This window comes from Ovis aries, chromosome 3, assembly GCF_016772045.2.
Source record: "Ovis aries strain OAR_USU_Benz2616 breed Rambouillet chromosome 3, ARS-UI_Ramb_v3.0, whole genome shotgun sequence".
NCBI lineage: Eukaryota > Metazoa > Chordata > Mammalia > Artiodactyla > Bovidae > Ovis > Ovis aries.
Window position 1 is genome coordinate 220,465,545 of NC_056056.1, and position 27,973 is coordinate 220,493,517.

A 27,973-nucleotide genomic window follows, 5' to 3' on the forward strand; every position below is an offset into this window, starting at 1 on the left:
CATGGGATATGTCTTTATTACAGATGCAAGCAAGCACAGAGAAGTCTCACACGTGGTGCTCAGTAACATCCATACAGTACTAAAAATAGAAAAATAGAAAACAAATTTCACAGAAAGCAGCCACCCTCGCAGATACACAGAAAAGAGGTGCTGCCAAGCCCACTGCACAATGCCGAGGACCACCTGCCCCATCCAGGCTGCCCTCCTCGACAAAACGACTGAAGCGCTCGCGTCCGCTCTCAGCACAGACCCTCCCACGGAGGAGGCGACTACTCTGGCCCCACCACCCCCGGCATTTTCCAGCCACGGACAGCCAGGACAGCCCGGTGCACAGGGGCGGCGACACGCGTGCAGGTCGATCAGCCCTGCAGCTCGCCCACCGCCTCTTGTCACTCCTCCAGCCTGCCGTGGGCCAGCAAACGAAGCAGGAGGCGGGGCAGGGCGGACCCCCGCCTCCAGGCCCTGGAGCAGCACCAAGGCGACACCGCCGGGCCATCCGGGCCAAGACGGGGCGCCACACGCACTCGGTGGGTCTCTGGGGCTGAGAGCCGAAGGCCCAGACGCAACAATGAACAGTAGGTATAGACCCAGGAGTTCTAGAAAGTACTATCAAGCCATCTGTTTGCCAACATAAGCAGGTTTCTGCTTCAGGGAATCAAAGACCGTGGAACAAAAAGTCAGGTTCTGAGCAGGTTCTGTCTCTGCTGGGGTGGGGGGTGGGGGTAGGGGGCCGTTCTTGGGTCACCGCATGACATGCCCACCCCTCCGGGTCCTCTGCGTCGGCCTCGGGGCCGCTGGTCCGAGGGCAGCCTCTGAAAACACCCCCCGCCCTGCGAACAGCTCCTGCTGCAACTCAGGGCGGCTGCTGAGAACTGAGAGCCACCGGGGAAACTAGGGCCCCCAACCCCAGCCTCACCCCGGTCCTCACCAGGGGAGGACCGAATGGCTGTGCCGTGTGAATGACAAAAAAAATAAAATAAAGTCAACCCTGAGCGCTTCCTACCACCTGGGTGTGGCTCTCCCGAGCCCCTCGGAAATGAACTTTTATTTGGTTTACTGACATTTATTCAGGTTTCCAGTGAAAAGCTCTATAAAATCCAATACGTAGTGTGGGTCGTAATAAAGGCAGACACTCTGGTTGCATATGTTAACAGACGGGACACGTGGTCCAGCAGAATCGCCATCTTTGTGGGCGGACGTTTTAGACTTCAAAGGCGAGACAGCTGCTCTGGATCAGAACTCAAACCCGCTTTCTCCAGCTTCTCCGGCCATGTCCCCTCCCTCCCCCGGGGTCTCACTTCCAGAGTCTGTCCAGCAAGGAACAAATGAGTGCAAACGGGACTCTGAGCTATAGTATCTGGGTACTGTGAGCATGCAAGTGTGCGGTTGCTGATATTATAAATAAAAGTCGAACGTGAGGTCGCACTTCCCCATCTTCTGCTTGTACACCAGGTCGAACTTCTCGTTCATGGAAACAGTGAAGATGTCCTTCCACAGCCCGACCCTTCCTGCAACACAGACAGGGGCAGGCGTGCTGAGTTCACTGGCGGTCAGCCCAGCTGCCAAACCACAGGGAGCTGGGGAGAGGGACCTGGAAGGTTCCAGACCTATCCCCGGACCCCTCTGAACCTGTCCCGTGGGGACCACGACGGCCGTGTGAACCACAGGCTAGCTGAGCCCGCTTCCCTGAGTCTGGCCGTCCTGGTATGCTTTCACCCAGGACCAGAAATGTGCAGAGCTGAGGCCCTGGGGAGGCGCTGCCCATCCACCACTGGCCCCCAGCACCAGGCAGAGCAGGCGTGTGAGTCCCAACATCCCCGAGGACGGGCAGTGTCCGTGGCCCGGGTCTGCGGTTCAGGCGCCACGTGGGATCTGTGTGCTCTGTGACACCACTACTCACGCAGCTCAACAGCTCCACCAAGGCGGCTGTTGGTTCTGGAGAATTTTTAAAGGGAAACCGAAAATCATCCCCACAAAGGCAGAATGTTTCATGGTGGGCAGGGAGCTGCCAGGGCCAGGTTAAGGGTGGGGATTTTGAGAAGCCTGCCCGTGTGACATCAGGGGAGAATTGACAGGGAATAAAACCATCAGAGCTCCCAACTCGACACCAAAATCAGTCCCACCCAGGCCCTCGTGGCTGCTCTATCACAGTGACAGTCCACTGAGGCTTGATCAGACCCCCTGTGCCCACCCCTTGCAGGAGATGAGGGGCCTGGAGCCGACAAACTGATGGGCCGGCACGGGCCTTCCCCTTCTTTGTGAAGGGAGAGAGATCAAAATCACGAAAACTGCTGAACCCACTTCCCTTAACTACAAGATCTTCGGTTCTGGTCACTATGAATGGTGACTGTGAGGAAGTCAGGAGCAGGTTCCTGCCCTCCCGTCTGCAGTGAGTGCGTCACCCAGAGCACTGTGGCCAAGCTTTTTACACACCGGCCTCAGGGCACTGAGATGCTCGCCTAGAATTCTGTTCACCGTCGGCATCTCTGACGGCAGAGCTCTGACCGTCCCAGCAAGCATCTCTCATTAAGCTGCGCTATTAACAGTCGCCCCTGTCCTGGCAGGACCTAATGTATGAAACTGCAACCCTGCAAACACTGAGCTAACAGATCCAAAGTGATACGGATTTTCTCTTCGGTGATGAAAAATTATATGCTGGTGATGGAGAGGAAAAGAAACAAGAGACTGTTCTTGCTACCCTCTAAGGACACCTCAGGGTCAGAATTACAAGCTCTAGACCCACCACACCATATGTTTTTTTTTCTCAGCTGAGGCAGCCGAGAGCTCGTCAGAGGAGTCACCCACCTGGTTTAGGATTTGGACTCAAGACAGTGCAATTTATGCTGTGACATGAATCAAATCTAAGCAATGCAGCTGGCTACTCAAGCCCCTGCATTCTCACCAACGCAAGGAGGTCTTCCGAGCAAAGAGGCAATGTGCTAAAAGAAAACAAAACCGAAGAACTGAAATAAAGCAAAACCAAGGTAAACGATGATAAAAGCAAACAGCGGAAGAAGCATCTGTGCATGCAGTATGCTCTTGACACTTCTTAACCACACGAGTGAGCCGGAAGGGGGGCTTCTGGAGAAGGTCACACCCAAGGGTAACAAAACACAGCAAACGCAAAACTAAAAAAGAGCAAATAAATCTTAAATTATAAACATTCGTGAAGATGCAGCCAGGAAATAAAAGGCAGGGTGACGTGGCTCGTTTACTAACGTCTTCGCGGAGAGTGGCCCGCCTGCCTTGACAGGAAGGCGCCCAACCGCCTGACCTTCAGGACAGCCTAGGAGCCACATGGGTTGGCAACCCAACCAGCGCTCCGCACAGGGAGGACAAAGGGCCAGAGCAGCCCGGCAGGCCACGGAGGAGCTCCTCTCTCCCCTCTGGGCAGCTGCTCGTGGAGCCCGGTGCCATTCCCGAGCCCTCCCCTCCGACCTGGGAGCTAGGAACCAGCCTCGGCCATGATTTGAGGTGCCGCGGATGTGAATGCCTGGGCCGTCTACCGTGAAGCAGCTGCAAAGAGCACAAGCCCTCGGGGCACAGAGAGCAGCCCCCGTGGACCTCGGGAGGACTCTTGTGGGAACGCCTGCCCGCACCGCAGACGGCTCCACCCCCAGCACCCCGCTCTCGGGCCGGGAGGGCGTGCTGGCCTCTGTGACAGCTGCCCGGCCAGCCCTGGAGAGGTCTGCACTTCCTGCTTGCTGTCACTCTCTCACATGCGTACACACACACACACACCCCGTGTGCGCACACACACCCCTCACATATACACATAGCACATACACCACAGACACACACACACACCCCTTCCCTGGGATGCGCTGCACCTCACCTGTGTGGCTGCCTCCCCTGGGGAACAGAGGGAGACGCCCTTGCTCACACAGACCCCTAGAGCCCGCTGGAGCTCGAGGAAGCTGTGTGCACGCTCTGTGCTCCTCAACTCCACAGCCCCAAACCCACTGCCAGGCTGGGGGACGTCTGAGGAGGTGTCTGCCTGAAAACCTCTTGCCCAAAGAGCCTGAGACACTCCCCCGCCAGCAGCCGCCCCACCGTGAACTCTGCACCCTGTGCAGGGTCACAGGCTGACTGCAGCAGGGGCTTCCAGGATCCTCAGTGGCCCTTTCTTGGGTTGCCTTCTTCCGCTCCCCCTGGGGAACGGAAGGCTCTGGAGATATGAGGCTGAACCCTGACTCGGGGCCGGGGAGGGGGAGGATGGGGCCTGGAAAGCGTGAGGACGCCGGCAGGGAGGGGGCGGGGGCCCTAGGGGCCGGGCGGCACGTACCCCGGCCCACGGGCAGGGCCTCGGCGTTACAGCACTGGTCCACCAGCTGGTGGCAGTGCTCGACCAGCGACTCCAGCTGCGCCTTGTCGCAGGACACCCCCAGGAACCTGGCCAGCTGCTCCACCATGGCCACCAGGTCCTGGAAGACAAGGGGGGGGGCGCGCGAGCCCGTCAGAGGCGGCGCCTTTGCGGAACACCACTCGGGGGACCTTTCATGCACGGCCTGACTCAACTCCTCGAGACAAACCGGACACCACAATCTTCAGGAAATAAGGATCCGGGTTAGGAGACCGCCCGAGGCCGCTTAGCTCCCGCCCCGGACCTCTGGGAATCTGGAAGCAGACCCTGATGTCGCGGCGGCCATGTCCAAAAGTAGCAAGCAGTAAAGGAAGGCGCTTGGGCACTGTGCCAGGGGCAGGACCAGCTCGCTCTCCCCTTCCTTCCACGCCATCAGCTGGAACCCAAACGGCACTCGGGAGAGCCTTGAGGAGGCCCCGGGGGACCCTGGGGCCCCAGGGCCTGCCCACCTCGCGGGGCAGGGAACCTGGCTCACTGTGAAGATTCGGTAACGCTCGTTACGCTGACGCGAAGCCGTCTGTGGGCCCCGGCACCCCGGCACTGCCGACGGCACAGCTACCGCTGCCTCACCGTCTCCGAGGGGCCCTGCCCACCTGCTCACCACACAGCCCCGCCCCTCCATGCCCATGTCCTGCCCCAGGAAACACTGAAGCCTCTCGCGGCCTCCGCCCCAGCCTCGCCATGTCCAGTGTCCTGCCCATAGCCAGGGCTGTCTGTTGGCAGACCAAACACCGGCCGGCGGTGGCTGGGCCACGTGAGAAGAATGTTAGAGGCTGTCTCCTCTCCCGCAGGCCTGCAAGGCAGACACAGCCTCCGGGCGAGTCTGGAGAAGCGGGCCACAGGGCTGTGTTTCAGCTCTGAAGTTTTCTGTAAACTGCACGCCCTGCTCTCTCGGGATGAAATACTAAGTGACTCAAAAGTGAGGCGCTGGGAGGAACCTGCCAGCTGGCACTGGGCCCTACAGTTGCGTCTGCAGCTGGACAGGCGGGCTCCTCATCCCACCCTGCCTTGGAGCCCCAAGCACCCCCCCCCCCCCGCCATCCCAGCACAGAGGTAGAGGAAAAAAAAGATGAAAAGACAACTAGTGTCCGCCCAGACACGGGAACGCCCACAGAACTCTGCTCACAGTTACCCAGAATGGGAACAGCCCAAATGCCCGTAGCCCTGAGTGGATGGACAGACATGCGACGGCGGACACGCTGCCCAGAACGTGCCCCAGGGAGCAGAGGCCAGACACCAGCACACACCCGCCGGGTGGTCAGCAGCCTGCAAACCAGCTCCCCGCCCCCCACAGACAGACAGACAGCCTGGACGAGAAACGCAGACTCGGCCACCCCAAGCTGGTCCCCTCACCTTGGACAGGGTGCTGGGTGGTGCTCCACCACCGTCGAAGCATAAAAATAAATAGACCTTTCGGAAGCACTGCAGGCCACCCCTAACTTGGGAGCGGCGCACGGCCCAGGCCACTGGGGGCCTGCATGGGCTGGAGGCGAAGCTCTGTCAAGGGCTCTGGGCCCACCTGGAACCCTGGGGTCCCAGACACACCCCTGATGACCAGGCACTGCAGGCCCCACCCTCCCTGAGGGCTCCACTGTGGGACCGACCGGAGCCTGGAGCATCACCCCTGCCCCTTGGCACCTAACCACCAGGGCACACCCCCCCTCAAGACAAACCCCCTAGGGACCTGCCCCTCAGGACACGCCCCAGAGGCACCCACCCCTCAGAACATGCCCCCCAGGTACCCACCCCCTCAGGACACGCCCCTGAGACACCCACCCCTCAGGACACGCCCCCGAGGCACCCACCCCCTCAGGACATGTCCCCCAGGTACCCACCCCTCAGGACACACCCCCTCAGGTCACACCCCTGAGGCACCCACCACCAGGTACCCACCCACTCAGGACATACTCCCAAGGCACCCACCCCTCAGGACACGCCCCCCAGGTACCCACCCCCTCAGGACACGCCCCTGAGACACCCACCCCTCAGGACACGCCCCCGAGGCACCCACCCCTCAGGACACGCCCCCCAGGTACCCACCCCCTCAGGACACGCCCCTGAGGCACCCACGCCCTCAGGACACGCCCCCGCAGGCGCCCCCCCAGGCACTCACCCGGTGCATGTCTTCGTACTTGAGGAAAAGCACGTTCGAGTCCATGTGGTGCTCCCAGAACTCCTGCACGTGCTCGAACCAGGAGCCATAGCCCACTGTGGACACAAGGGGACAGGAGAGGTCGCAGGAGGGACGGGCGCGTGGATGGCGGCTCAGTCCTCTGCCCAGCAGCTGCGACGCAGCTCCAGCTCCTCCGGCAGCCACACGCCCCCTGGCCGCCTGCCCCACCACTCCCGTCCACTGGCCTCCGCCCCACCTCCCAGACACCCAAGGCCCGACCCTGAGCAGGGAGGCCGCCGTCCCCTGGGTGTGCAGACGCCGGCTCCAGGAGCTTCTTGGACACGTGGTGACCGCAAGAGAGGGCCACCCAGAGGAGCTGGCCCAGGGCCAGTTGGTCTGCAGTCGGGAAGACAAGAGCTCGGGGTGGGGTGGGGTGGGGTGGGGCGCGGCACTCTAGACAGAGCAGACGTGGGGCCCGCCAGGCCCGCACACCGCAAACCCAGGCAGGACCGGGAGGCGCTGCACGAAGAGGGGCAGCGGGCCGTCCCAACACGTGAGCTCACACCAGCACAGCCAGCGTGTCCCACGACTCTCTGGGCTGTGGCCTGGGGCTGGGGTCCCATGGCCACAGGGGGACCCATGTACCAGTCAGTGTGGCCAGGCCGCTTCACAGCGTTCTTCGTAAAACCTACGGGTTCTCACCACTGGTTTACACTGGCGCCCCTCACTGTGAAGGCAGCTTCCAAGGGGGCTTCCGGGTGGACCAGAGGGAGGTCTCGGCCAGGGAACGTGGGGGACCCTGGGCCGGTGGGGCCTTGGAAAGCAGGTCTGGCTGGATAGCAGGGGCCAGTCAAGAGTGGTGGCCACACTGCCGGGGCCCTCACTTAGCTGAGCACGCATCCACCTCCCGAACCCCAGGACACGACACACAGCCCAAGGCCAGAGGAGCTCCCAGCCTGACGGCAAAGCCCAAGGACACTGGCGACGGCCACACGGGAGTGGCCAGCGCTGGGAGGGAGCGCCAAGGCCTGGGGCAGGCACCTCCCATGCCAGGCAAGCTTGGAGCGATCCGCGAGGGCTGGGCGGGAAGCAGGGCAGGGGGCTGCTAAGGGGCCTCAGAGAAGCAGGGGGGGGGCACAGGTGGGCGGGGTCCGAGGCAGACAGCACCATCAGACGGTGGCCAGGCAGGAGGGCAGAGGACGAGGACTTGGATCAGAGGCAGCCGGCCTCTCACACCCTCACTGGCTGTGAGACGGAGCAGGCCCTGAACCTGTCTGCACCTCCTCCTCTGTGAACGGCATGACGACAGAACCTGCGCCCCACCCCCCACCCCCCTACCGCTAGGTTGCTGCCCCCAGAGAAGCAGGTACAGGTTTCGGCCCCTGGGGACCAGCGGGGGCATCGCTGTGTGTCCTCTCTGGTGGGACGCAGTGGGGGTCCCATGTGTACTACTGAAGTCCCCCAAGTGCCAGAGCCATGCATACCTGCACGACCAAGGCTGGCACATGGGGATCCCAACCCTGCCAGCCCAATGCATCAGCAGTCTGCCATTCTGCTGGCGAGGCACGGCGCAGCAGCAGCCTAGGCCCACAGCCAGACGTGGGTCCTGGGAGTGGAGGTATTGGTCAGGGGGGCACTGGCGGGGGAGTGGAGCAGAGCAGAAGGCCCTCTTCAGGCCATTTATGGAGAAGGAAGGGGGCGCTCTGCAAGGGGATGGGGGTGAGTGGGCAGAAATGAATCAACAGCGCAGGCTACAGCCAAAGGCCTCACTGGGCCCGCGGCCGGATGAACCCTGGCCCTCCTGGCCCGGTCTCCCGCAGCCAAGGTTTCAGACTCCAGGTCTCGCACCCTCCCGTCGGCCTGGCACATCCCTGCTCCTCCCACACCGGGAGGAGACCCACGCACAGGGAAGGACATGAGGGCCAGGCCAGCCGTCCCGATCTTGAGCATGGGGGCGAGTCCAGAGGAGGAAGGGACCTGACCAACTCGCTGGCAGGCTGGTAACCCTGGGGGCCCTGAGCAGACGCTCCCAAGTCTGGGCCCACAGCTGGCAGGCAGACCGGCGTCCTAGGACTGAACGGTGCACTGGGCATGGACATGGGAGACCAGAACACCCCCACCCTCCCAGAGAACACTCACAGACAGACAACCAGGGCCTGAGGATGGGGTGGCAGAGGGGTGGGGGGCGACTCGGGGACAGGGAGGCCGAGAAGACGGGGGATGCAGGCACTCCTCCACCCTACTCCTGTCCCCTGGCACTCGGGGCCAGTCCCCCCCCAACTCCCGCCCTGTAATGTGTGCGTCACGACCCCCGACACAGGCCTCGGGGCAGTGCGCCCTGGCTGGCAGTGGACAGACAGCGAGTTTCACTGCCTCTTCTGCACAGCACTCAAGCTCTTCAGCACCGTGGACAGAGAAGGCAAGCCTCCTCAGAGCGGGGAATAAACAGGACTGGGTGCTTGGGTGCAGCGGCTTTGGGGGACCACAGCAAGCGTGTACAGCCTTGAACGTCAGTGCTGGACAGTAACGTGGCCTTCACGAGGTGGAGGGGCCTGTACTGGATAACTTACAACCCCTCTGGCCTGCGCAGGGGGCAGTGTGAATGCGGTGGACACCCACTATTTGCAGTGGTGGTGTTCCCGTGCTGGTGGACGCTTTAAAGGCGGGAACGCAAACCAGGACTTAAAACACGGCTCTGGGAACCAAACGCCTGACAGACCAGGAGGGGCCCAAGCCAGCTGATGGGTTGGGGGAAGGGAGGCTGAACAGAGGCCTTCAGTAGGTCCTCAGGGCCTTAAGGCACAGCACTGGGGCCCTACACTTGTCCCTTCCCATCCGGGGCCCCTCCTCCCCAGGCTAGGCTGAAGCAGAGATGCAAGGGCAGCAAAGAGAGGGCCTCAGACACTGTGGGGAGCTCACTCAGGAGGTCTGGTCTTCAGCCAGGCTCCAGTTCAGCCACCCCAGGTCCCATGTAAACTTGGGGTGCTGCGCTCCTGTACTGCCTCTATGCACTTTATCCTGCTCCTGCCACGTAATCTCATTGCAGAAACCCTGCCCTGCCTGGGCCGGACAACGAATGGACAACCAGGCTGAGGGTTTCCTGAGCTGGGAAATAAAACAGGAAGTGTATATGCAGGAGAGTCTCCAGACGGACTTAATCAATTTCAAAACTTTCCTGGGCGCAAAGTCTTAAGCAGCAAGGTGTGCAGAGAAGCCAGGGTTGGCAGGTGGAGGACCAGAACCAACCCCACGGCCAAGGGGACAGCTCCCTCCCTGGTCCACTCCTCCCCGGGGGTGGGGGGTGGCAGACACGGATGGAGGGGCCCTGGGCATGCTTAGCCCCTGCTCAGGCCTCTCCCCTGGGAACAAGCCTCCTGCCCAGAGCACTGTCCCGCCCCTCCCTCGGAGTGAACCCCACCTGCCACACCGGCCTGTGGCTCAAGCCTGACCCTCAAGTCCAGCTGAAGGCCCAGGGCCCTCACACGAAGCCGCAGCCTCCACGCTGGCCTCGGGCACCAATAACGGGGCGGATCTAGGCCACTTCTCACAGCTTGGAATCCAGGCAGGGATACGGATGCTTTTAACTGAGGGACTTCTCAGAACCACAGGGGTGTGGGGAGAGACATGGGCTTCGGCGTCGGATGCCCGCTCGGCCTGGCAGAGACTTCCTGGCCCCCCTCAGCCCGCGCTCCACTGCCCGCCAGCAGGGAAGCAGGCCGGCCCCGTGGCCGTCACAGCCCTGGGGTGATGGGCAGCACCCCCGCGGGGGCGCCACGCAGACACTCACGCTTGTCGTTCATGAACCTCCGGCAGAACTCCTGGAACGTGCCTCGGTAGCTCATGGTCCGCAGCGAGCGGTGGAACTGGTAATAAGACACCACCAGGTCCTTGGGGTTCCGGGCCATGTAGATGACCTGCGGCGGCGGGGTGGGCAGGGGGAGGAAGGAGGCACAGGCGGGCACACGGAGGAGGTTAGTCTGCAATCCTCCGGCCCAGGAAGGCCACCCCAAGCAGGTTTCACTGACCTACAAGCTTCTCTCCTATCCCGTTACCCAGGCGAGGCCAGCCCTTCACACGCCAGGACCAAATACCTTCTCACCGTTGCCCTGTCTCAGCAGAGATGGACTCCTGTCCACACGGCAGCATCAGCTAGGACAATTACTTGCGTGTTTAATCACATTTCTGTCCTCTAGCACTACTTGTTTTTGTTTTTTTTTATTAAACTACAGTTGACACTTTAGAGAAGACTCTTGAGAGTCCCTTGAACTGCAAGGAGATCAAACCAGTCAATCATTAAGGAAATCAGTCCTAAATATTCACTGGAAGGACTGATGCTGAAGCTGAAGCGCCAATACTCTGGCCACCTGATGTGAAGAACTAACTCCTTGGAAAAGACCCTGATGCTGGGAAAGATTGAAGGCAGGAGGAGAAGGGGCCGACAGAGGATGAGATGGTTGGATGGCATCACCTACTCAATGGACATGAGTTTGAGCAAACTCCAGGAATTTGTGATGGACAGGGAGGCCTGTAGTGCTGCAGTCCATGGGGTCGTAAAGAGTCAGTGAGTGACTGAACTGATAGCTGATATACAGTATTATATATATCACGTGTATAAAATACAGTCATTCAAAATTTGTAAAGAGTATATTCCTTTTATATAAGACACTTGCTGTATTCCTCATGATGTACAATGTACCCCTGTAGCTCATTTTATACATGTTGTTGCTGGGGTTCACTTGTCCAGTCGTGTCCGACTCTTTGCGACCCCATGGACTGCAGCACGCCAGGCCTCCCTGTCCCTCACCGTCTCCCAGAGTTTGCTCAAGTCCATGTCCATTTTCTGCAATAGTCTGTATCTCTTGGCCCCCATCCCTGCCTTGCCCTGCCCCTTCCCTCTCCCCACTGGTAGCCACTGGCTTCCTTTTCATCTCTGAGTCTGGCTGCTCCTATTACAGTCACTAGTTTGCTGCAGTTTTTCAGATTCCACTGAAAAAAATCACATAAAGTGATGCCGAACAGTATTTGTCCCTCTCTGTCTGGCTTAACGCCCCCCAAGTCCAGCCCCACTGCTGCAAATGGCAGAATCCCCTTCTCTCTTTACGGCTGAATGGCTTCCCACTGCACACACCCGCCAGACCTTTCATGCCCATTCATCTGGGGACGGGCACTGAGGGTGCTTCCGCAGCCTGGACACTGGGCTGCTATGAACGCTGCGGTGTCTCTAGATCTACTTTAAAATCAGCAGAAGACGGAAAAATTATGGTCCTGACCCTCCTGGTGATGAGAACTATAGGTCTCCAACATCTCATGCAGTTGAGGAAACAGAAAAAAAGCAGACAGTGAAAGCAGCCGTGAGTCCTTAGGTCTCAAACAGGCAGAGGCTGAGCCCTGGCTGGTCAAGTTCAACTGTGAGGAAGAACCCAGGTAAGCAACATGGATATAAAACACTAGCGACAAGGCTCCAGGACGTCTCTCCGGGGGTCCCACCCCACCAAGGTTCTCTGGGAACTCGTGCCTGTGACAGACCACAGTTTGGACTGGCACACGGGTCCCTGGTTCCAGGAGGAGGAAGCGGTTGGGAGCAGTGGGGATCCAGGGTTACCTTGGAATCGCCGTTGTGGAGGTCGGAGGGCAGGAAGCGGTAGGGGAGGTGGCTTTTGATGAGGCGGGGAGATGTCAGTTCCTGTGGCGGGCAGAGAGGGGAGGCGGTCAGAGGAGGACACGCAGACTTTCTGACGGGCCCTGGGCCCTATGGGTCCTTGGACGAGTCAGGACCAGCACCCCTGCCCCAGAAACGTCTCCCCAAGATATGACCCCCAGCCCTGCCCAGGCTGGACCCTGGGGGACAGACATGAGCCAGACACAGGCACCCACAGCCTGAGTCTAAGTATACCGGCAAGGGTCTGCTCAGAGGACACGAGGGCAGGCTGCAGCCTGGAGCGGCCAAGAGCGGCCGCAGGACGGGCCATGAAGGGCCACAGAGGAAACAGAAGCTCAGGGAGGAGGGCCGCTGGGCTCTGCAGTGGTCTCAGCGCAGGGCCCCCCGCGGTGCCTTGCCACGCCCGGCCCCTCCATCAGCCAGCGCTCCACCCCCAGGCTCTGACTCAGGGGTCCCCGCCGACAGGCCCTAGCCCGTCCACGCTGCTCCTGTCCAGAGGGGCCACCCTTCGACCACCAGGACCCTCGCTTTTCCTGTCCTGTGGGCTCTAAGTGCTGTAAGGGCTCTGACATCACAGGGTCAGCTCAGCTCTGGGCGGGACCGCAAGGCCAGGAGCAGGGCGCCAGCAGTGGGCACCCACCCAGCTCCACAGTGGGGCTCGGCCGGCAGCAATGCGAACACTGACCTGGGGGTGTGGGGGTGCTCTCAGAGCTTCAGAATGCCCATCTCACAGGAGAATGGACAGGGGAGCCACGCGGGAAGTGAGGCCTGAACTGAGAGGTGGCAGAGGGGAGGGTGCAGAGAAAAAAACCAGATAACATGAGGGGTGGGCCAGACGGGACTCAGGGATGTTTGTTTCACTCTTGGCACCAAGTATTTATGATGCAAACACATCCTACCCAGTCCCCCCAACAGGCAGGATGAACCACAGGAGGGGGCCCCTCACCCCCATCTTGCCCCCCTACTCCCGGCAGCTGCCTCCTTTCCTCCTCGAAGTCACCCCCTATCACCCTCTGGTTCGGTTCCAGGGTCATCATCACCAGCTCAGGCCGGCAGTCTCTCCCTGCCGGCCACCTGGGGTCCCAGGAGCTCGCTGCTTTCCTTCCAACCAAAGGGGCCCCAGGAACCCCTCAGGAGCAACCACAGGAAGGCCCCCAAGGGGCTCACGTGGGCTGTGACGCCTGCCCCGAGCCCACCTTGATGATGTCCAGGCCTGGCTGTGGGTATTCCAGGACCGGGAGCTGCTCGTCGATGTTCATCAAGCCGATCTCATCAGGGTCGGCCCCCTGGCTCACCAAGTAGACCACTTCCTGCAGCAAGCTGGTGCCTGGAGGGAGAGAAGCTGGTGAGGGGGCGCCTGGAGGGAAGCCCGAGGGCCAGGCCCACTCTTGGGGGAGCACCAACCGCCCCAGGAAAGGACTGAAGGGCTCCAGGTTTTGCAGGGAGGTCTCAGCAGTGTCCTGAGTCTAGTGGAGGAACACTGCATGCCTCAATGCCACCTCTCGGGGTGACTGTGGTTCAGCCGGCCTTTCTGAGTTCCTGTCTTGTCGGCACCGAATGCAGACAGATTTCTCGAGACCGCCATGAGGGGAGAACAGGACGCCCGGTGCCTGCCTCCCTCAGGGACTAGAGGACTGTGATGAGCGTGTGATCTCAGTCCTGGGCTTCCAGAACCTGAATTTCCATATACCCAGGAGTGATGAGGGTCCAGGGGAATGGCTGGCCAGTCAAGTATTATTTACAATGAAAACCACATCTCCTGGTATATACTAAACCAAAACACGGGTCTGTGGTTTTGACCTGTAACAAGAAATGTACCAGGACAGCACCAAGAGACATGGGCCAGAACAGCCCTGCAGTTACTCAGAGGAGCAGAAGGCGGATGCAGTAACAGGTTTCCTCTGCTTGGGCTCCAACACCACCACGGGTGGTGACTGCAGCCATGGAATCAGAAGACGTTTGCTTCTTGGCAGGGAAACCTCGACAAGCCTAGACAGTGTGCTGAAAAAGCAGAGACATTACTCTGCCAACAAAGGTCCCTGTAGTTGAGGCTCTGGTCTTCCCAGTGGTCACCTACGGTTATGAGAGATGGACTGTAAAGAAGGCAGAGCGAAGAATTGATGTCTTCAAACTGTGGTGCTGGAGAAGATTCTTGAGAGTTCCTTGGACAGCAAGGAGATCAAACCAGTTAATGTCAAGGGAAATCAACCCTGAATACTCATTGGCAGGACTGATGCTGAAGTTGAAACTCCAGTATTTTGGCCATCTGATGTGAACAGCTGGCTCACTGGAAAAGTCCCTGATGCTGGGAAAGATTGAGGGCAGAAGGAGAAGAGGGCATCAGGGGATGAGATGGCATCACTGATGCAATGGACATGAACTTGGGCAAGCTTTGGGAGATGGTGAGGGACAGAAAGGCCTGGTGCGCTGCAGTCCGTGGGATCGCAAAGAGTCAGACACGACTGGGCAGCTGAGGAACAACAGCAGCCAGGACCACGCTGAGAGGCGCAGAGCAGGACAGCCCTGCAGCGCTCCTCAGAAGAGCAAGCCTTGGGAGCAGCGGAAGCGTCGGTGAGCAGCAGGATGAATGAATCAGCCCCGGGACTTGGACGACAGGAGCCGCAAAGGGCTGCAGCACCCGGCAGGGCTGGGTCCAGACACGGTGCTGAGCACAGTGAGCGAGGTGCCAAAGGGAGTCTGCTCTGCGGCTGTGGTCGCCCTCCAACCTGAGACGCAGGGACCATCGCCCCCATTAGAGGGGAGGTTCCTGAGGCCTGATGGTGCCCAAGGTCACAGCGCCAGTGTGTGGCCCCCATCCACCTCTTCCTCCTGGTGAGGCCCATCCACCCAGCAGCTCAAGGCAGCTGCACTTGGGTGGGGGCAGGCGGGGAGAGTGGGGGTGGGAACTGGGGGGTTACCCTTAGAAATCAGACCGTGGGCAGTTTCCTCCCAGGGAGGTCTTCAGGCTTCCCTGGTGGTACAGTGGTAGAGAATCTGCCTGCACTGCAGGAGATGTGAGTTTGATCGCTGGGTTGGGCATATTCCCTGGAGGAGGAAATGGCAACCCACTCCAGTATTCGTGCCTGGGAAATCTCATGCACAGAGGAGCCTGGCGGGCTGCAGTCCACGACTGGGTGACTAGACCACCGCCAAGGAGTTCTTCAGGAGCTGCATTTAGCGCTCCCGCCCCACCCCAGCAGCCCCCACAGGCATGACCCAGACAGCCATTTCTGCACATTAGTACTTCTAACATCAGCGTCGACACAGCAATTTCACAAGCTCCATCCGTGCCTCCATTAAGGAGCTGCGCCGGAAGGCCAGCCTTGTTAGAGCCCACAGGAAGCTCTCTGCAGCCTGTCCCTCGCAGCCCCCTCTCCAGGGCAGCCCTATAAGTCCATTTTCTGGTGGAGCACCACTTGGCACTCCCGTCTCCAGCTCAGGAGGGCGCACCATGCCCCTGCCGGGCACCAGGGAGGACGGGGAGTGGGAGACACAGGACCAGCTCAGGCAACGGCCCCGGTGTCCCCAAGCCGGCCGGATGTGACCAAACCACCACAGAAAAGAATGATCGGGGATGATGACTCTACCAGAGAGTCACTACCCGGGTCCAGACAAAGCCCCTCAGCCGAAGTCCAAACACTGGCCCTGCAGGCAGCCACCAGGCGCCTGCCCTGCCCACTGGCGCCTCCAGGTCCCACCGCCGAGAGGCCACCCTGCCCAGCCCGTCCACCCACCCTCCTGGCTACTGTGGCCCGGCTGTTCTCACGCCCAGGGACACAGTCCTGCTCAGCCTGCGGCCTCCTCTCCCCCACTCTGACCCTCTCTGCTGCGGCCACCCTTCTCCACCACCCCCTGCACCCAGCACCCAGGGCCCAGGCCTGCCACGGGATGCCCTTCTGCCTAGTCACCTTGGACTTGTGCTTTGGGCCACCACTCAGAGGCCTCCCTGGACCCTCCAAGTCTCCCCAGCCCTGGGGGCACTGGGTGACCTGGGCTTCCTGTTCAGCTGCACACAACGCTCTGGGCACCTCTGGGGAGCTGACGGGGGGCAGCTCGTGTGCACAGGGAGCGAGGCTGCATCGTATTACTAGTTTTTACAGCGGCTGTAACCAATTACCAACAACTCAGTGGCCCAGAACCACCCAGGTACTACCTGTCATTCTGGGGGGCCAGGAGGCCAGCACAGGTCTCACAGCACTAACACCAAGGTGGTCTGCGAGGCTGCACCCCGTTCTGGACACCAGGGAGAAGCTGGACCCCCGCCTCCTGCCGCCCCAGGTCACATCCCCTAACACCCGTGGGCACTGCACTGCTCACCTGGACTGCTCACACTGGAAACACCCCAGCCTCCTCACACCTCAAGCCAGGCCGCCTTCCCACGAAGATGGGCTGATGGGTGACACCGGGGGCAAGGCCCGCCATGGCCGAGGCAGGGTCTACAAGCACCCCCAGGGTGGATAAAGAAGCTCGGGGTTCAGGTTCTGGGCCAAGGTCACAGAGCTGGGGAAGGGAGAGCAACGCTTGGAGTGGCGGGAACCGCAGCCCTGCACGGACAGCCTCCCCAGTACCCCTGGGGAGCACGGGGGCCACAGCCGGCCACCCAGACAGGATGGCAAAAGCAGGCGGGGGTGAAGCCAGGCCTCAGCCCCCTCCCTGCCACCCCTCTGTGTCTGATCCCCCGGGGGGAGAGGTGCCTAGGAGGCCAGCCCACTGCCCAGCAAATTCAAGGTGAGGTGGAGAAGAGCCAGGCTTTCAACCCAGGGATACGCGGGACTGGCCAGGCGGGAGTAACACGAGCCACACGCTTTCCGGCAGCTCATTTTCAAGTCAACAGATGCGAGTCGATGGCTCACAGGCGCGCTTCTGCTGACGGCAGGGAAACTGCTCCCCGGCGGCTCCGAGGCGGTGGCAGTGACTCTGATCGGCAGAGAACACTGAGGTTTGGGTGGAACTCCCTGGCGATGGCTGGGGTGCAGCCCGTCAAGATTCCTACCAGAACTCTTGGGGACAGGACAGACCAGCATGCTATGGTCGGAACCAGTCGGAACTGGACCCCTAGGCGCCAGGATCCTGGGGCTGGGAAACTTTGGAATTCTGATCCTTTCATTTTTATTCTTTACCTAAGATCACACGTGTATACCTGGTCTAAAAGTCAGGAGCGGATTTCCCTGGTGGTCCAGTGGTTAAGAACCCACCTGCCGATGCAGGGGACGCAGGTTCGATCTCTGGTCCGGGAAGACGCCACAAGCCAAGGGGCAGCTAAGTCTGAGCTACAAGGAAGAAGAGCCCCCCACACTCAACGCAACTAGAGAAAGCCCGCACGCAGCAAGGGCAATCAGCACAGTCAAAAATAAATTGTAAAAAGAGTCAAAAGACTGAAGTCAGAAATCTCACGTCCCTCCCCACCCCACTCCTGTGAACACAGCAAAGCCCTGCTGATTCTTCTCTTACCCTCCAGTTTCTGACGTGCTTACACCGTTATTTCACATCTGTACGTTCTGATGGGTTACTGACTGCTGACCGAGCCGCCTTCCTTCCTACAGGCTTCTCTCCCCGACGCGGTCTTGGCACAATTCTTGGTCTAATCCAAAGTACAGCGTGTGGTGGTAACGTTTCCTTGCTCATACGAGACTGTCTCCTTTGCCTGCTTGCTCACTGTTTTATGTGCCTATTAACAATTCCTTGCCCGACTCTGGATAATAAGTCCTGGCAAATACTCCCCACACAGCCAAATGCAGGGGCTGTGCTCTAACCCCATGAATCTCTGAGGGTCGTGCCCTGCCCCCCGGCGCCCCACAAATGTCTCCCTGCGTCTCCGTGGGGCTGGAGGGACCCAATCTTCTAGCCGTGTGCCCCTTGGTGTCTGCATGCACGGCGGCAGAGCCCACCCTCTATGAGCTGGAGCCTGACGACAAGCGCCTGCTTCTACCTGGCTCGGGACGGCTGGCTGAGCTGGGTATGGGGTTCCAGGCTGGGGACCCTGAATGCACTGTTCCCATCTTCCAGCTGCCAGCATTGTGCTGAGAACTCTGAGGTCCTGGTTCCTCGTCCCTTGAATGTGGCCCATTCTTATCTCTGGAAGCTTTGCAATCTCCTCTGAAATTTCACAGTTAAGTGCTTCAGCCCGGTCTCTTATTCACGGTGCCTGGAGACACATCCAGGCACAAGGGGGCCTTTAACTCAAGCTCCAGTCTGGAAATCCTGACTTCCAGTTCTCCCGATCTCGCTTCCCTCTTTCTGGAACTCTGAGACCTTCTACTTTTCTTACCTCTTCGCTCCCACTTGTCATCAATTTGTAACAATTTTGTTCCACTTTCCAGGACATTTCCTCTGCTTCACCATCCAAACCTCACAGCTGAGTTTTAAAATTTCAGCTACAATGTTTTTAATTCCAACAGTTCTTTCAGGATCCCTACTTGCTCATTCCTGGTGTGGCTGCTTTCTTCACCAAGAATGTACCTGCCTTCACTCTCACAGTGGAGCAGAATCAAGAGCGCCAGGGGTGGTTCTTTCAGGTTTTCTTCTGCTCTGCACACTGTGTTGGATTCCGCTGAGTGCCTCTTGCTGCTTTTTGTCTTCTTTTGGCAGGCCTCTGTCCTTCCTGTTGGAGATGCTAAGATCTGGAGACCCTGAGTCCACCCACAGGTGAGAACAAGCCCCAGGTCACAGTTCTCTGCGGTGGACGCGTCTGCTGACCGCAGGGCCTCATATGCGCGAGTGCAGCCCAGCCCAGCACCCTCACGACTATGACAGCAGATGCCCACGTGGGAGCATTTCTAAGTCTTCACTTTGGGGTCAATTTCTCCAGAGGAGACGCCTCTACTCTCTGCCCCGGGGGACCGCAGGCATCCCAGGAGAGCTGAGCAGGAGGGTGAGGTTGTGGTCTTCACCTGATGTCCATTTTCAACTCAGCACTGTATCCCAGCCTATTGCTGTGTGTGACAGTCCCAACTCCACGACCTCTCTGGACCCACTTCCCCCAAAGAAACTTGCCTGTCTTTGCAACAGCCTCCTGCCTTCAAACTCCTCCGAGGGGCGCAGTGTACGACTCCTAGGCCCTGCAGTGAACGGGTCCACGTACCTGCTGCCCTCCCCTCCTGGCATTAGGTTCTCTAGCTGCTAAGTTAGCTAATACTGAGCTTCTGAAACCTACAGTCATTGCACTCCCCCTCCCAGGGGCTCGGAGCCTCCTACTTCCGGTCATCACGTAAAGAGGTCTGAGGAGACGCAGCGACGAGCACCTGTGCTCAACCCACCCCGCGGGCGCTCTGCAGGCACTGGACACAAAGGTGCCACAGCTGGGGTCAGTCCAGCTCCCCCAGGAAAACAGAAAACCTCCTGGAACCCTTCTCCTCTATGGGAAGAAAGCGTTAAGCCACTGGAGGAGGGGCAGCAAAACCTGCTGCCCCCCACCCACCCGGGTGCTGGTGAAGACCCAACATGGCTGGAGACTGGGTGAAAGAAAAGAACTCTGGCTCCATGGGCAGGGCAGAAGCCCGTCCCAGGGGTCTGAAGACCCCAAATGCAGAAAGAGGGATGCGAGACTCTTTCCCGCACAAGACCCACCATCAAGGCAGAGTTGGCAGCCACTGGAGGGCATCACTGAGTAAGTTCCATCAAGACCAAGAAACCCAGAGCCTACCTAAGGCTGCAGCTGGACCAGGCAATGCCCTCAAAACCCTCCTTTCTCAGCCAGTAACAGAGCAACAAGTACCAGCTGTCCACCCTTGAGGGAGGGGACAGGGTGTAGGGAGAAACCCCTCTTAAGATTCAGACCAAATGCTGAAGGTAGGGCTGGGAAGGACTGCAGGCAAAAGGAGACGGGGGCAGCAGAGGATGAGATGGTTAGATGGCATCATTGACTCAATGGACATGAATCCGAGCAAACTCCGGGAGACAGTGGAGGAAGCCTGGTGTGCTAACCAGTAGGTCCAAACATAGCAACTGAACAGCAACAGGACAGGAACACTGAGGAAAGACCCTCTGAACACTCAGCACCTCCCTCGCCATGTGGAGCACGAGGCGGTGCTACAGGAGTTAACACCAGTGGTCACTCAAGTGACCAGAGTGATAACACAATTCAAACACAGCCCAGTTCCTACTAGACTGACTCACTGCCTACACTAACAGCCTGCCAAGAAGAGACAGGCTGATTTCAAAGCATCAATACAAACGATTCCTGCCTCCAATGCTGGCACAGTGTCCAGCATCCAATCAAAAAGTGGTACACATCAAAAAACAAAAAACAAAAAAATCCCAGTCAGGAGACAAAACAATCAACAGAATCAGACTCAGGGAATATTAAAGTATCCTGACTCAAATGTTGAAGGATTTCATGGAGAAGACGGACAACAAGCGTAAACAGATGAATATTTCAGCAGAGAGATGCAAACCACGATGGAAATGCTAGAGAGAAAAGAAAAACACGGTTAACAGAAATACAGAACGCTTTCAGTGGGCTCGTCAGTATACCTGACACAGTGGAAGGATCAGTCAACCTGAAGACTGGCCAACAGAAGTTACCCAAACTGAGACACAAAGAGAAAAATAGCGTGAAAAAAATAGAATGTCCAAGAGCTATAGGACCGTATCAAACTGTCTAACGTGTAATTGGCGTCTGAAAAGAAGAGAGAGCGGGACACCAGAAATAGGTGCAGTGGTGACTGAGAATTCTTCCAAAATAAGGAAAGGCATCAAAGCACAGCACTGAGACGCTCAGAGAAGCCCAAGCGGAATAGGCATCCTTCTCCCCTAAAAAATACATGTATCTGGACACCTCATATCCAAGCACTGAAAACCAAAGATAAAGAGGACATCTCGAAGGCCGCCAGAAGGGGGGAAAAAGGATCCATTCCAAAAGGAACAAAGAATCACAGCTGACTTTTCACCAGAAGCAATGCAAGCCAGCAGACAACAGCGTGGCACCTCTGAAGTCCTGAAAGGTGGCAGGGGGAGGCACAGGAGGACGCTCAGTCCCACAGTGAACAGGTGAGAGGCGTTCTGGAAACAGAGGTCCACATCGGGTAATCGAGAGGGAGGGAAAAGGAGAGGAAGGGAAGGGAGGGCAGGAGCACCCCAGAGAGAGGGAGCCAGGCTGCTCCCGAAGGGAGAGCCATGCGTGCTCACCGTGCTGGTGAGCAAGGGGTAGGACAGCTGACCACCAGAGGACGGCCCCGGGGTGGACTTCACCACTGCCTGAAGGCCATGGCAGAGTTGGGAGAGAGAGCGAACCCTCAGGGGCGTGGTCTTGCGTTCCTAAGAGGTCACTTTGGCTGCAGAGTGAAAGGTGAACCCAGGAGGCAGGCCACACAACAGTCCAGGTGAGACAGGAAGGCTCCCAAGACCGCAGGGGGGCTGAGAGGGGTGGGCAGGTTTGAGCACTTCCTGGGTGGTGGAGCCACAGAAGCACAGTACCGAGGTGCATGTGGGGGCAGGGAACGGCAGAGCAGTCCTCACTGCCTCGGAGGAAGGAGAGGTGAGGAGCCCCATGAGACCCTGAAGCTCAGAGTGGGCTCGGGGCCTCCTCGTAATTCCATGGTATCAGCAGATTCTCGTCCCGCTGGCCCTGCTCCCATCTTCCTCCAGACCTTGTGGGTTCCTCTGGAGGCTTTCATTCCAGGTCTCATACGGTGATGAGAAGGCTGCTCCCCCAGCCAACCCCGCCTCTTGGGACCAGCCACCTCCTTCCCCAAAGCCAAGCCCTCTCGAGTATGGGTGAGCAGCTGGAGTCAGAGCAAAGGGAAAGAAGAGGGAGGAGGCAAGGGAGAGGGAGGGGAAGGACACAGGAAGGCGACAAGTCATCTGGAACCAGACCTCCGGGGACATCCTCAGGGAGGCGGGTGAGCAGGTGCTCGCTGGGGGGCACTCATCACCCCGGAGCTGGAAGGCAGGGATGCCAACTCCGATCCTGGCACAAACGTGAGCTTAGGGCAGGTGGTGAGTTCCTCCCCCAAAACTTCCTAGCCTGCTTCTGGATCTGTATTTGAGGCCAGTCTCCTCCCCAGGCTGGGAGAACATGATAACCATCCCTGGAAACCTGGGAGCGTCCAGCCCAGAACTGAGGCCAGGTCACCGCTGTCCCTCTGTCCAGCTCCCCTGGGGCTGGCTCCTCCCCACCGTCTGCAAGTCAAACCTGCATCCTCAGGCGCTGACACCGCCCTTGCCCCTCAGGGGGCCTGCTTCTATTCAAGAGAGGCAACAACGAAGAACACGAAGCTGCTCCGAGGCTCAAACACGATGGACGGGGAGGCCCCACCAACTCTCACAGCCAGGTCCCGCCACCTCCTCCATGCAGCCCCCCTGAAACCCTCCTCCTCGGAGCCCCTCTTCCTGGGCCCCCTACCTGACCCCCGAGAACGAGCACCCTGGCCCATTGGGCAGCTGTCAGCATTAGGAGCCTGGCTTTCCAGTGTCTGTGTGAGCTCCTTGAGGGCTGCATTCACAACACTCCCTGCGCCCATCTCCCGGGCCTGGGGACGCTCTCAGCCAAAGATCATCTAGGCTGTGGCCTGTGGGCCTCCCCGCCCCAGAGGGTTCTTAAGACTAAAGATGAACCTATCAGGTCTAACCCTCTCATTTTTCAAGAGCAAACTGAAGTCACACAGGGACAGGGCTGGAGTTGGGCCAGGCTCTCCCGTCCCCCCATCAGTGACCAGAGAACGGGGGTGCACTTCAAGACGGGTGAGAGCCAAAGGAAAGAAAAACCAGGAGCGGGGATGCCCAGGCCGAGCCAAGGAGCACATTCCAGAGCCCACGTGATCTCCACAGCCTTGGGAACCGATGCCGCCCAGACAAGATTGGATTTAACACCAGACACCCTGGGCTTCCCTCAGGCTCAGTCGGTAAAGAAGCCACCTGCAATGCAGGAGACCCCGGCTTCAATCCCTGGGTCAGGGAGATTCCCTGGAGAAGGAAATGGCAACCCACTCGGGTATTCTTGCCTGGAGAATCCCATGGACAGAGGAGGAGCCTGGCGGGCTAGAGTCCATGGGGTTGCAGAGTTAGACACGACTTAGCAACTAAAGAGAGAGAGAGACCCTGGGACCAGAGGCTGTAAGAAAGAAGGACCATCAACACTGGACAGCGAGGAGGGTCCCGGACACTGAAGGCACCACGGGCTCCCACCGTGGGGTCACAGCGCAAACTGGTGCCATCCTGCAGGACCTCCGTGAGGATGGAAACAGCTGAAGCCTGCTGTCCAGCGCAATGACCACTAGCCACGTGCAGCTCCTGAGCTCATGGAGTGTGGCCAGTGCTACTGAGGAACTGAGTCTCTATAATTTTATTTCAATTCCTTAAACTTCGATACCCCCCTGGGAACTAGAGGCTCCCGTATTAAGACAGCACAGTCCTAGCCTGTCACCTGAGCTCAAATGTCAGAAACACAGAAAAGTTCTAGAAGTACTGAAGTACTGTGGAGGAAAGCAGGATCCGACTGTTGCGACCTCTCCCATCAGACGCTCCCCACCAGAGGGGCGGGGTGGACAGGGGCCCTGGGGCCACCTGCAAGTTCACTGCGACCCCCTAGACTTGGGCACTGGGAACCCAAGCGGTCCCGGGGGTCCACACTGGAACTGTCCGGCCCCCGGCAGGCTGAGCACTCACTGAAGACAGGCACCCAACAGGACTTTTCTCTGCATGCCCAGCCCCGAGGAAAGGTTGGGGTGCCGCGGGTGCTCAGGGAGTGAAAGCTGGCATTGACGACACCCTGCCCTCTGCTTAGGGTGCATCTGGTCCAGGCAGGAGCCCCGGCTTATCTTTCCACCCACCCTCACAGCTGCCCAGCAAGGGCCGAGGCAGCCTCTCCCACCGAGGGCAGCACAGCTCAGGTGGTCTCACCTGCCCAGGGGCAGCCAGCAGGTGAGTAGCACAGCTGCACTCACATGCAGGTCTTTGCGCTCCAAAGCCAGGCCCTCAATGTCCAAGCCAGAGCCTCCTGCAGACCCACTCCCGGTGGGGAGGAGGAAGCAGGGAGGCGGGGACGGGAAGGGAATGGAATCGTGAAGTCGGCCGCCTGAAGTCCACGTGGCCCAGGACTCAGAACTCTGACAAAACCCCTAAAACCCCGAAGCATCCTGAGACTTCCACCCCAGAGCAGGGGAGAGAAGGTGGGATCCTCCCTCCTCCTTGGGGCCTGAGTCCAGCTCCCTCCTCCATAGGGGCAGGGGCGAAACTGGCGGCGGAGCAGAGGACAGACCTGATTGTCCCTCAGCTGCTGTGTAACTCTGAGCAAGTCCGTGCCTTCTCTGAGCCTCTGGATTAACACGGCAGAGTACCAGGCACGTGGGACTCGTCAAGGGGCCACTTCACCACTTTGAGGGCCCACGGCAAACTACACCTGGCCTGCGTTCAAAGTAACAGCCCCTCCAAGGACCCGGGAGCAGAAGCACAGCAGGGGAATCGCCTGAGGGCAACTGCCTGGGGTGGGGTGGGGGGTGGGAAGGAACCCAGATCCTGCCCCCTAGGCAGCTCCTCCTGCCACACTAGCTGCCACTGGAGAGGACCTCCAGGGCGTGCCATCTTTGGTTGAGTGAAAACTAGATTTGGGGGACTGATTCTTCAGGCCCCTCTGTTATCATTTTGAGTAATGAACTTTACAGGCGGTGGGGCCTGCGAGGACATGGGACCTCCAGAAGCACTGGTCTCAGCAAGGTCATCCTTCCTGAGAAAACTTCTCACTTTTCCTGTCACCATCCCACGACATGGACAAGCAGGATGGACTGGGTGAAGGTTAAGAACCAGGAGGAAAGCAAAAAAGGAATAGCAGATACTGGCCTACACAAACCCGTGACACCCTGCGGCTTCACTCCCGGGCCCGCCGTCAACTCAAACAAGACTCGTCCCAGGCACTTGAGCTTGGGCGAGCCACTTCACCTCCCAGAGTTTCTGTGCCGGACTTCTGAAATGGAGACCACCTCTGGTCAGAGAGGTCCGCAGACAGCTCACTGCCATGATGAACAGTGGCCTCTGCAAGTGACAGAGCACGGAGCATGGCAGGTCGCCAGCTGAGCGCTACTAATGTCCTCTCCCTCTGGCTCACACACAGTTCGAACAAGGGCATCTTCAGGCTGCCCTGCAGGCTGCATGCATGCTCAGTCGCTTCAGATGTGTCCAGCTCTCTGCGACCCCATGGACTGTAGCCCGCCAGGCTCCTCCGTCCATAGGATTCTCCAGGGAAGAATACTGGAGTGAGCTGCCATTTCCTTCTCCGGCAGGGGGGGTGTCTTCCCTACCCAGAGTCTCCTGCGTTGGCAGGTGGATTTTTTGCCACTGAGTCACCAGGGAAGCCCTTAAAATGGGTTTGTGTTGTTCAGTTGTGTCCGACTCTTTGCAACCCCATGGTCTGTAGCCCGGTGGGCTCCTCTGTCCATGGGATTCTCCAGGCAAGAGTACTGGAGGAGGTTGCCATGCCTGTCTCCAGGGGATCTTCCTGACCCAGGGGTCAAATCCACAACTTATGTCTCCCGCATCGGCAGGCAGGTGGTTTTTTTTTTTGTTTTTTTTTTTTAACCACTAGCGCCATCTCAGGCTGCCCAGTCGGCAGGTAAAAGGCAAAAGGAGCCAGCAGGGGGCAGATGGAGAAACAGTAAGGGCCTGGAAGGACCGTAAGGGGAAAAATAATTTTAAGCTTTGAAAAGGAGGCTCTTTCAGGCTGTGTGCAAAGGGACCCCACACCAGGATCTCTGGCCGAGCTGGGTTCTCTGTTTCCGAAGGGAAGAGCCAATCTTTGCTCTCCTTCTGAGAGCAAACTCAGAAGGACATGTTTTTATCTTTGAAAGATGCAAGTTACAAACAAGATGTGAGGTTTGGTTATCCAGAAAACTTCCTTAAACTAACACTTCATTCCCATCAAGGTCCCTGCAGAACCCCAGCAGGCCCGTCTAAAGCCTCCCCACAAGCTTCAAGGCCATGCCTTTCAAGCAAGCTCTATGCCCAGGGCCTCCCCAGCCTGCCAGCAGCCCAGCTTCTCAGCCACCATCTCCTACTCATGAAATGGAGGGGAGTAACAGAGAACCACAACTGCCCATCTGCCACTCCGAAATCCTCAGAGGTGCCCAGATTTTTCCCAATTCAGAGGTAGGCAGACCCTGCCCTAAACTGACAGGAGGCCATTTTCAGCCTTCAGTGATCCCACGGAACAGGAGGCAAGCCAACTGCTGTCCCGCCCACACCCTGCTGGGGGTCTTATATATATGAATGATATCCCTGGCTCTAAAATCTGACCAATTTTGAATCCCCACACTTCCTTTTCCTTCTTCCCAAAAACAGCCCAGCAGTGCCTCCAGACTCCTCTCCACCCCTCCACTCACAAGCCCGTTCTTCCGCCTTCCTGGGAGAACCAGGCCTACCCCTGGGCATCTGGGGCCCTGCACAGCAAGGACAGCCAAGCTTACAGGCTCTCCCAGCAATCTGCCAGCCTGATCCTCTGACCACACGACCTCAAGGCCGCCACCCTGCACACCAGGCCAAAGACGCACTGCACTGTCTGGGTTCAGAGCAGTGAATCCCTCTCTCTTCAGGACAGCGGCAACAATGGAAACCCGCAGGAATGTCAAACAGGAAAGTTGCTCCTTTTCCCTACAAACCTCAGAAGAGGCACTACATCAAAAATCTCTTACATCAGGTCCTGGGCACATGCACACCCGCCTGGCCTTAAATCGCAGCTCCTCCCGCTCATCAGCTGTGTGACCTTGGGCAAGCAACCTCCCCTCTCTGAGCCTCAGTGCCCACGATACAGTGGGAGTGCGAACGATCACCTGGGCTTCACACAGCGGTCATGAAAGCGACATTCTAATGCTAGGAAATGTGACTGCCCTGGGTCCCGGAAGCCAGGATACACCGGGGTGAAGGAGGCGGCCCTGGATCAGGGGGGACACATCGGACACTGCACTCTGGGCACAGGCCAGTCCCATCCCCCAGCCAGTGCCCACGCAGGAAATGAGGGACGCACACAGCCCTGACGCCCCGTTTCACCCCCTTCCCAAGATCAACACCAGGACTTGGCGCTCATCAAAGGGCTGAACCGAACCCAAGAACAGAGAGGTTTAGTGACTGTCCAAGGTCACACAGCCAGCTGGACATCGGGAGGGGAGGCAGTGAAGGGTGGCGGGCCTGGGCCTATCTGCCTGGCAGCTGCCGCCGCCAAACAAGGCTCCATCCCCACAGGACGCCACCTGGCCACGGACACCGGGGGCTCAACCTCCAAACACCTGGTTTCCCCCCAAACCCCGGGCCGACCACCCCCACCCCGCCCTGTCGGGCTCCAGGCATCGCGCCCCCGCCCTCGGCCCCCCACCCCCGGTCGGCCCCCCGCCTCCCCGCGCGCGGGCCGCAGCGTCCACGCCGGCGCGCCGCAGAGCCGGCCGGGGCGGGGTCCGCGCAGGGCTCACCGGACTTGGGGTAGGTGACGATCCACACGTCGCTGGGCCGCACCGGGAAGTTGGCGATCTCCTCCATCTTCCCGCGGCAAAAGGGCGGCAGCCGCACGCCGTGGAACTCGAAGTACTTGCTCTCGAACTCGCCCGGCGTGCTGGGGGTCTCCGCCTCGCTCTCCGCCATGCCGCCGCCCGGCCCCGCAGCCCCGCAGCCCCGCAGCCCCGCCGCCGCCGCCGCCCCGCGCCCTAGCCTGCCGCCCCGCAGCCGCCGCGCGGCGCTCCTCCGCAGGCGTGACGTCACGGCGCTCCTCCGCAGGCGTGACGTCACGGCGCCGCCCGGCCCGCGCCCCGCCCCAGCCGGCGCGGCGGGCCACCCCCCGCTCCATGTCGTGACGTCATGACGCCGGCGTGAATGCGGGCATGACGTCATGGCCCGAGCCCCGCCCCGGCCACCCCTCGCCCAC

The 27,973-nt window shown here is 59.3% G+C and overlaps 1 protein-coding gene across 2 annotated transcripts; it reads right to left on the bottom strand.

Moving 5' to 3' along the window:
* On the bottom strand, positions 1-27,805 carry SULT4A1 (sulfotransferase family 4A member 1). Of its 2 annotated transcripts, XR_003588952.2 has the most exons (8): positions 27,525-27,805; positions 13,332-13,462; positions 12,079-12,159; positions 10,264-10,390; positions 6,477-6,571; positions 4,286-4,424; positions 2,806-2,939; positions 1,398-1,508 (listed from the first exon to the last, which is right to left on the bottom strand). XR_003588952.2 is itself a non-coding variant. In XM_027968186.2 (7 exons), exons 1-7 carry the CDS (start codon positions 27,691-27,693, stop codon positions 1,396-1,398), a joined length of 855 nt encoding a protein of 284 aa, XP_027823987.1. In that variant the 5' UTR covers positions 27,694-27,805; the 3' UTR covers positions 1-1,395. The 2 variants fall into 2 exon arrangements, 1 of the variants encoding a protein (XP_027823987.1); XM_027968186.2 differs by lacking the exon at positions 2,806-2,939 and having other exon boundaries at positions 1-1,508.
* Between the last annotated feature and the right edge of the window lie 168 nt (positions 27,806-27,973).

Bases quoted from the DNA above. Each gene is read 5' to 3' on its own strand.
- SULT4A1 (XM_027968186.2), bottom strand. From the start codon at position 27,693: ATGGCGGAGAGCGAGGCGGAGACCCCCAGCACGCCGGGCGAGTTCGAG. The intron at 13,463-27,524 runs GTGAGCCCTGCG...CTCTCCCTCCAG, and splicing joins CGTCACCTACCCCAAGTCCG to GCACCAGCTTGCTGCAGGAA. The intron at 1,509-4,285 runs GTACGTGCCGCC...TCTGTGTTGCAG, and splicing joins GGCCCTGCCCGTGGGCCGGG to GAAGGGTCGGGCTGTGGAAG.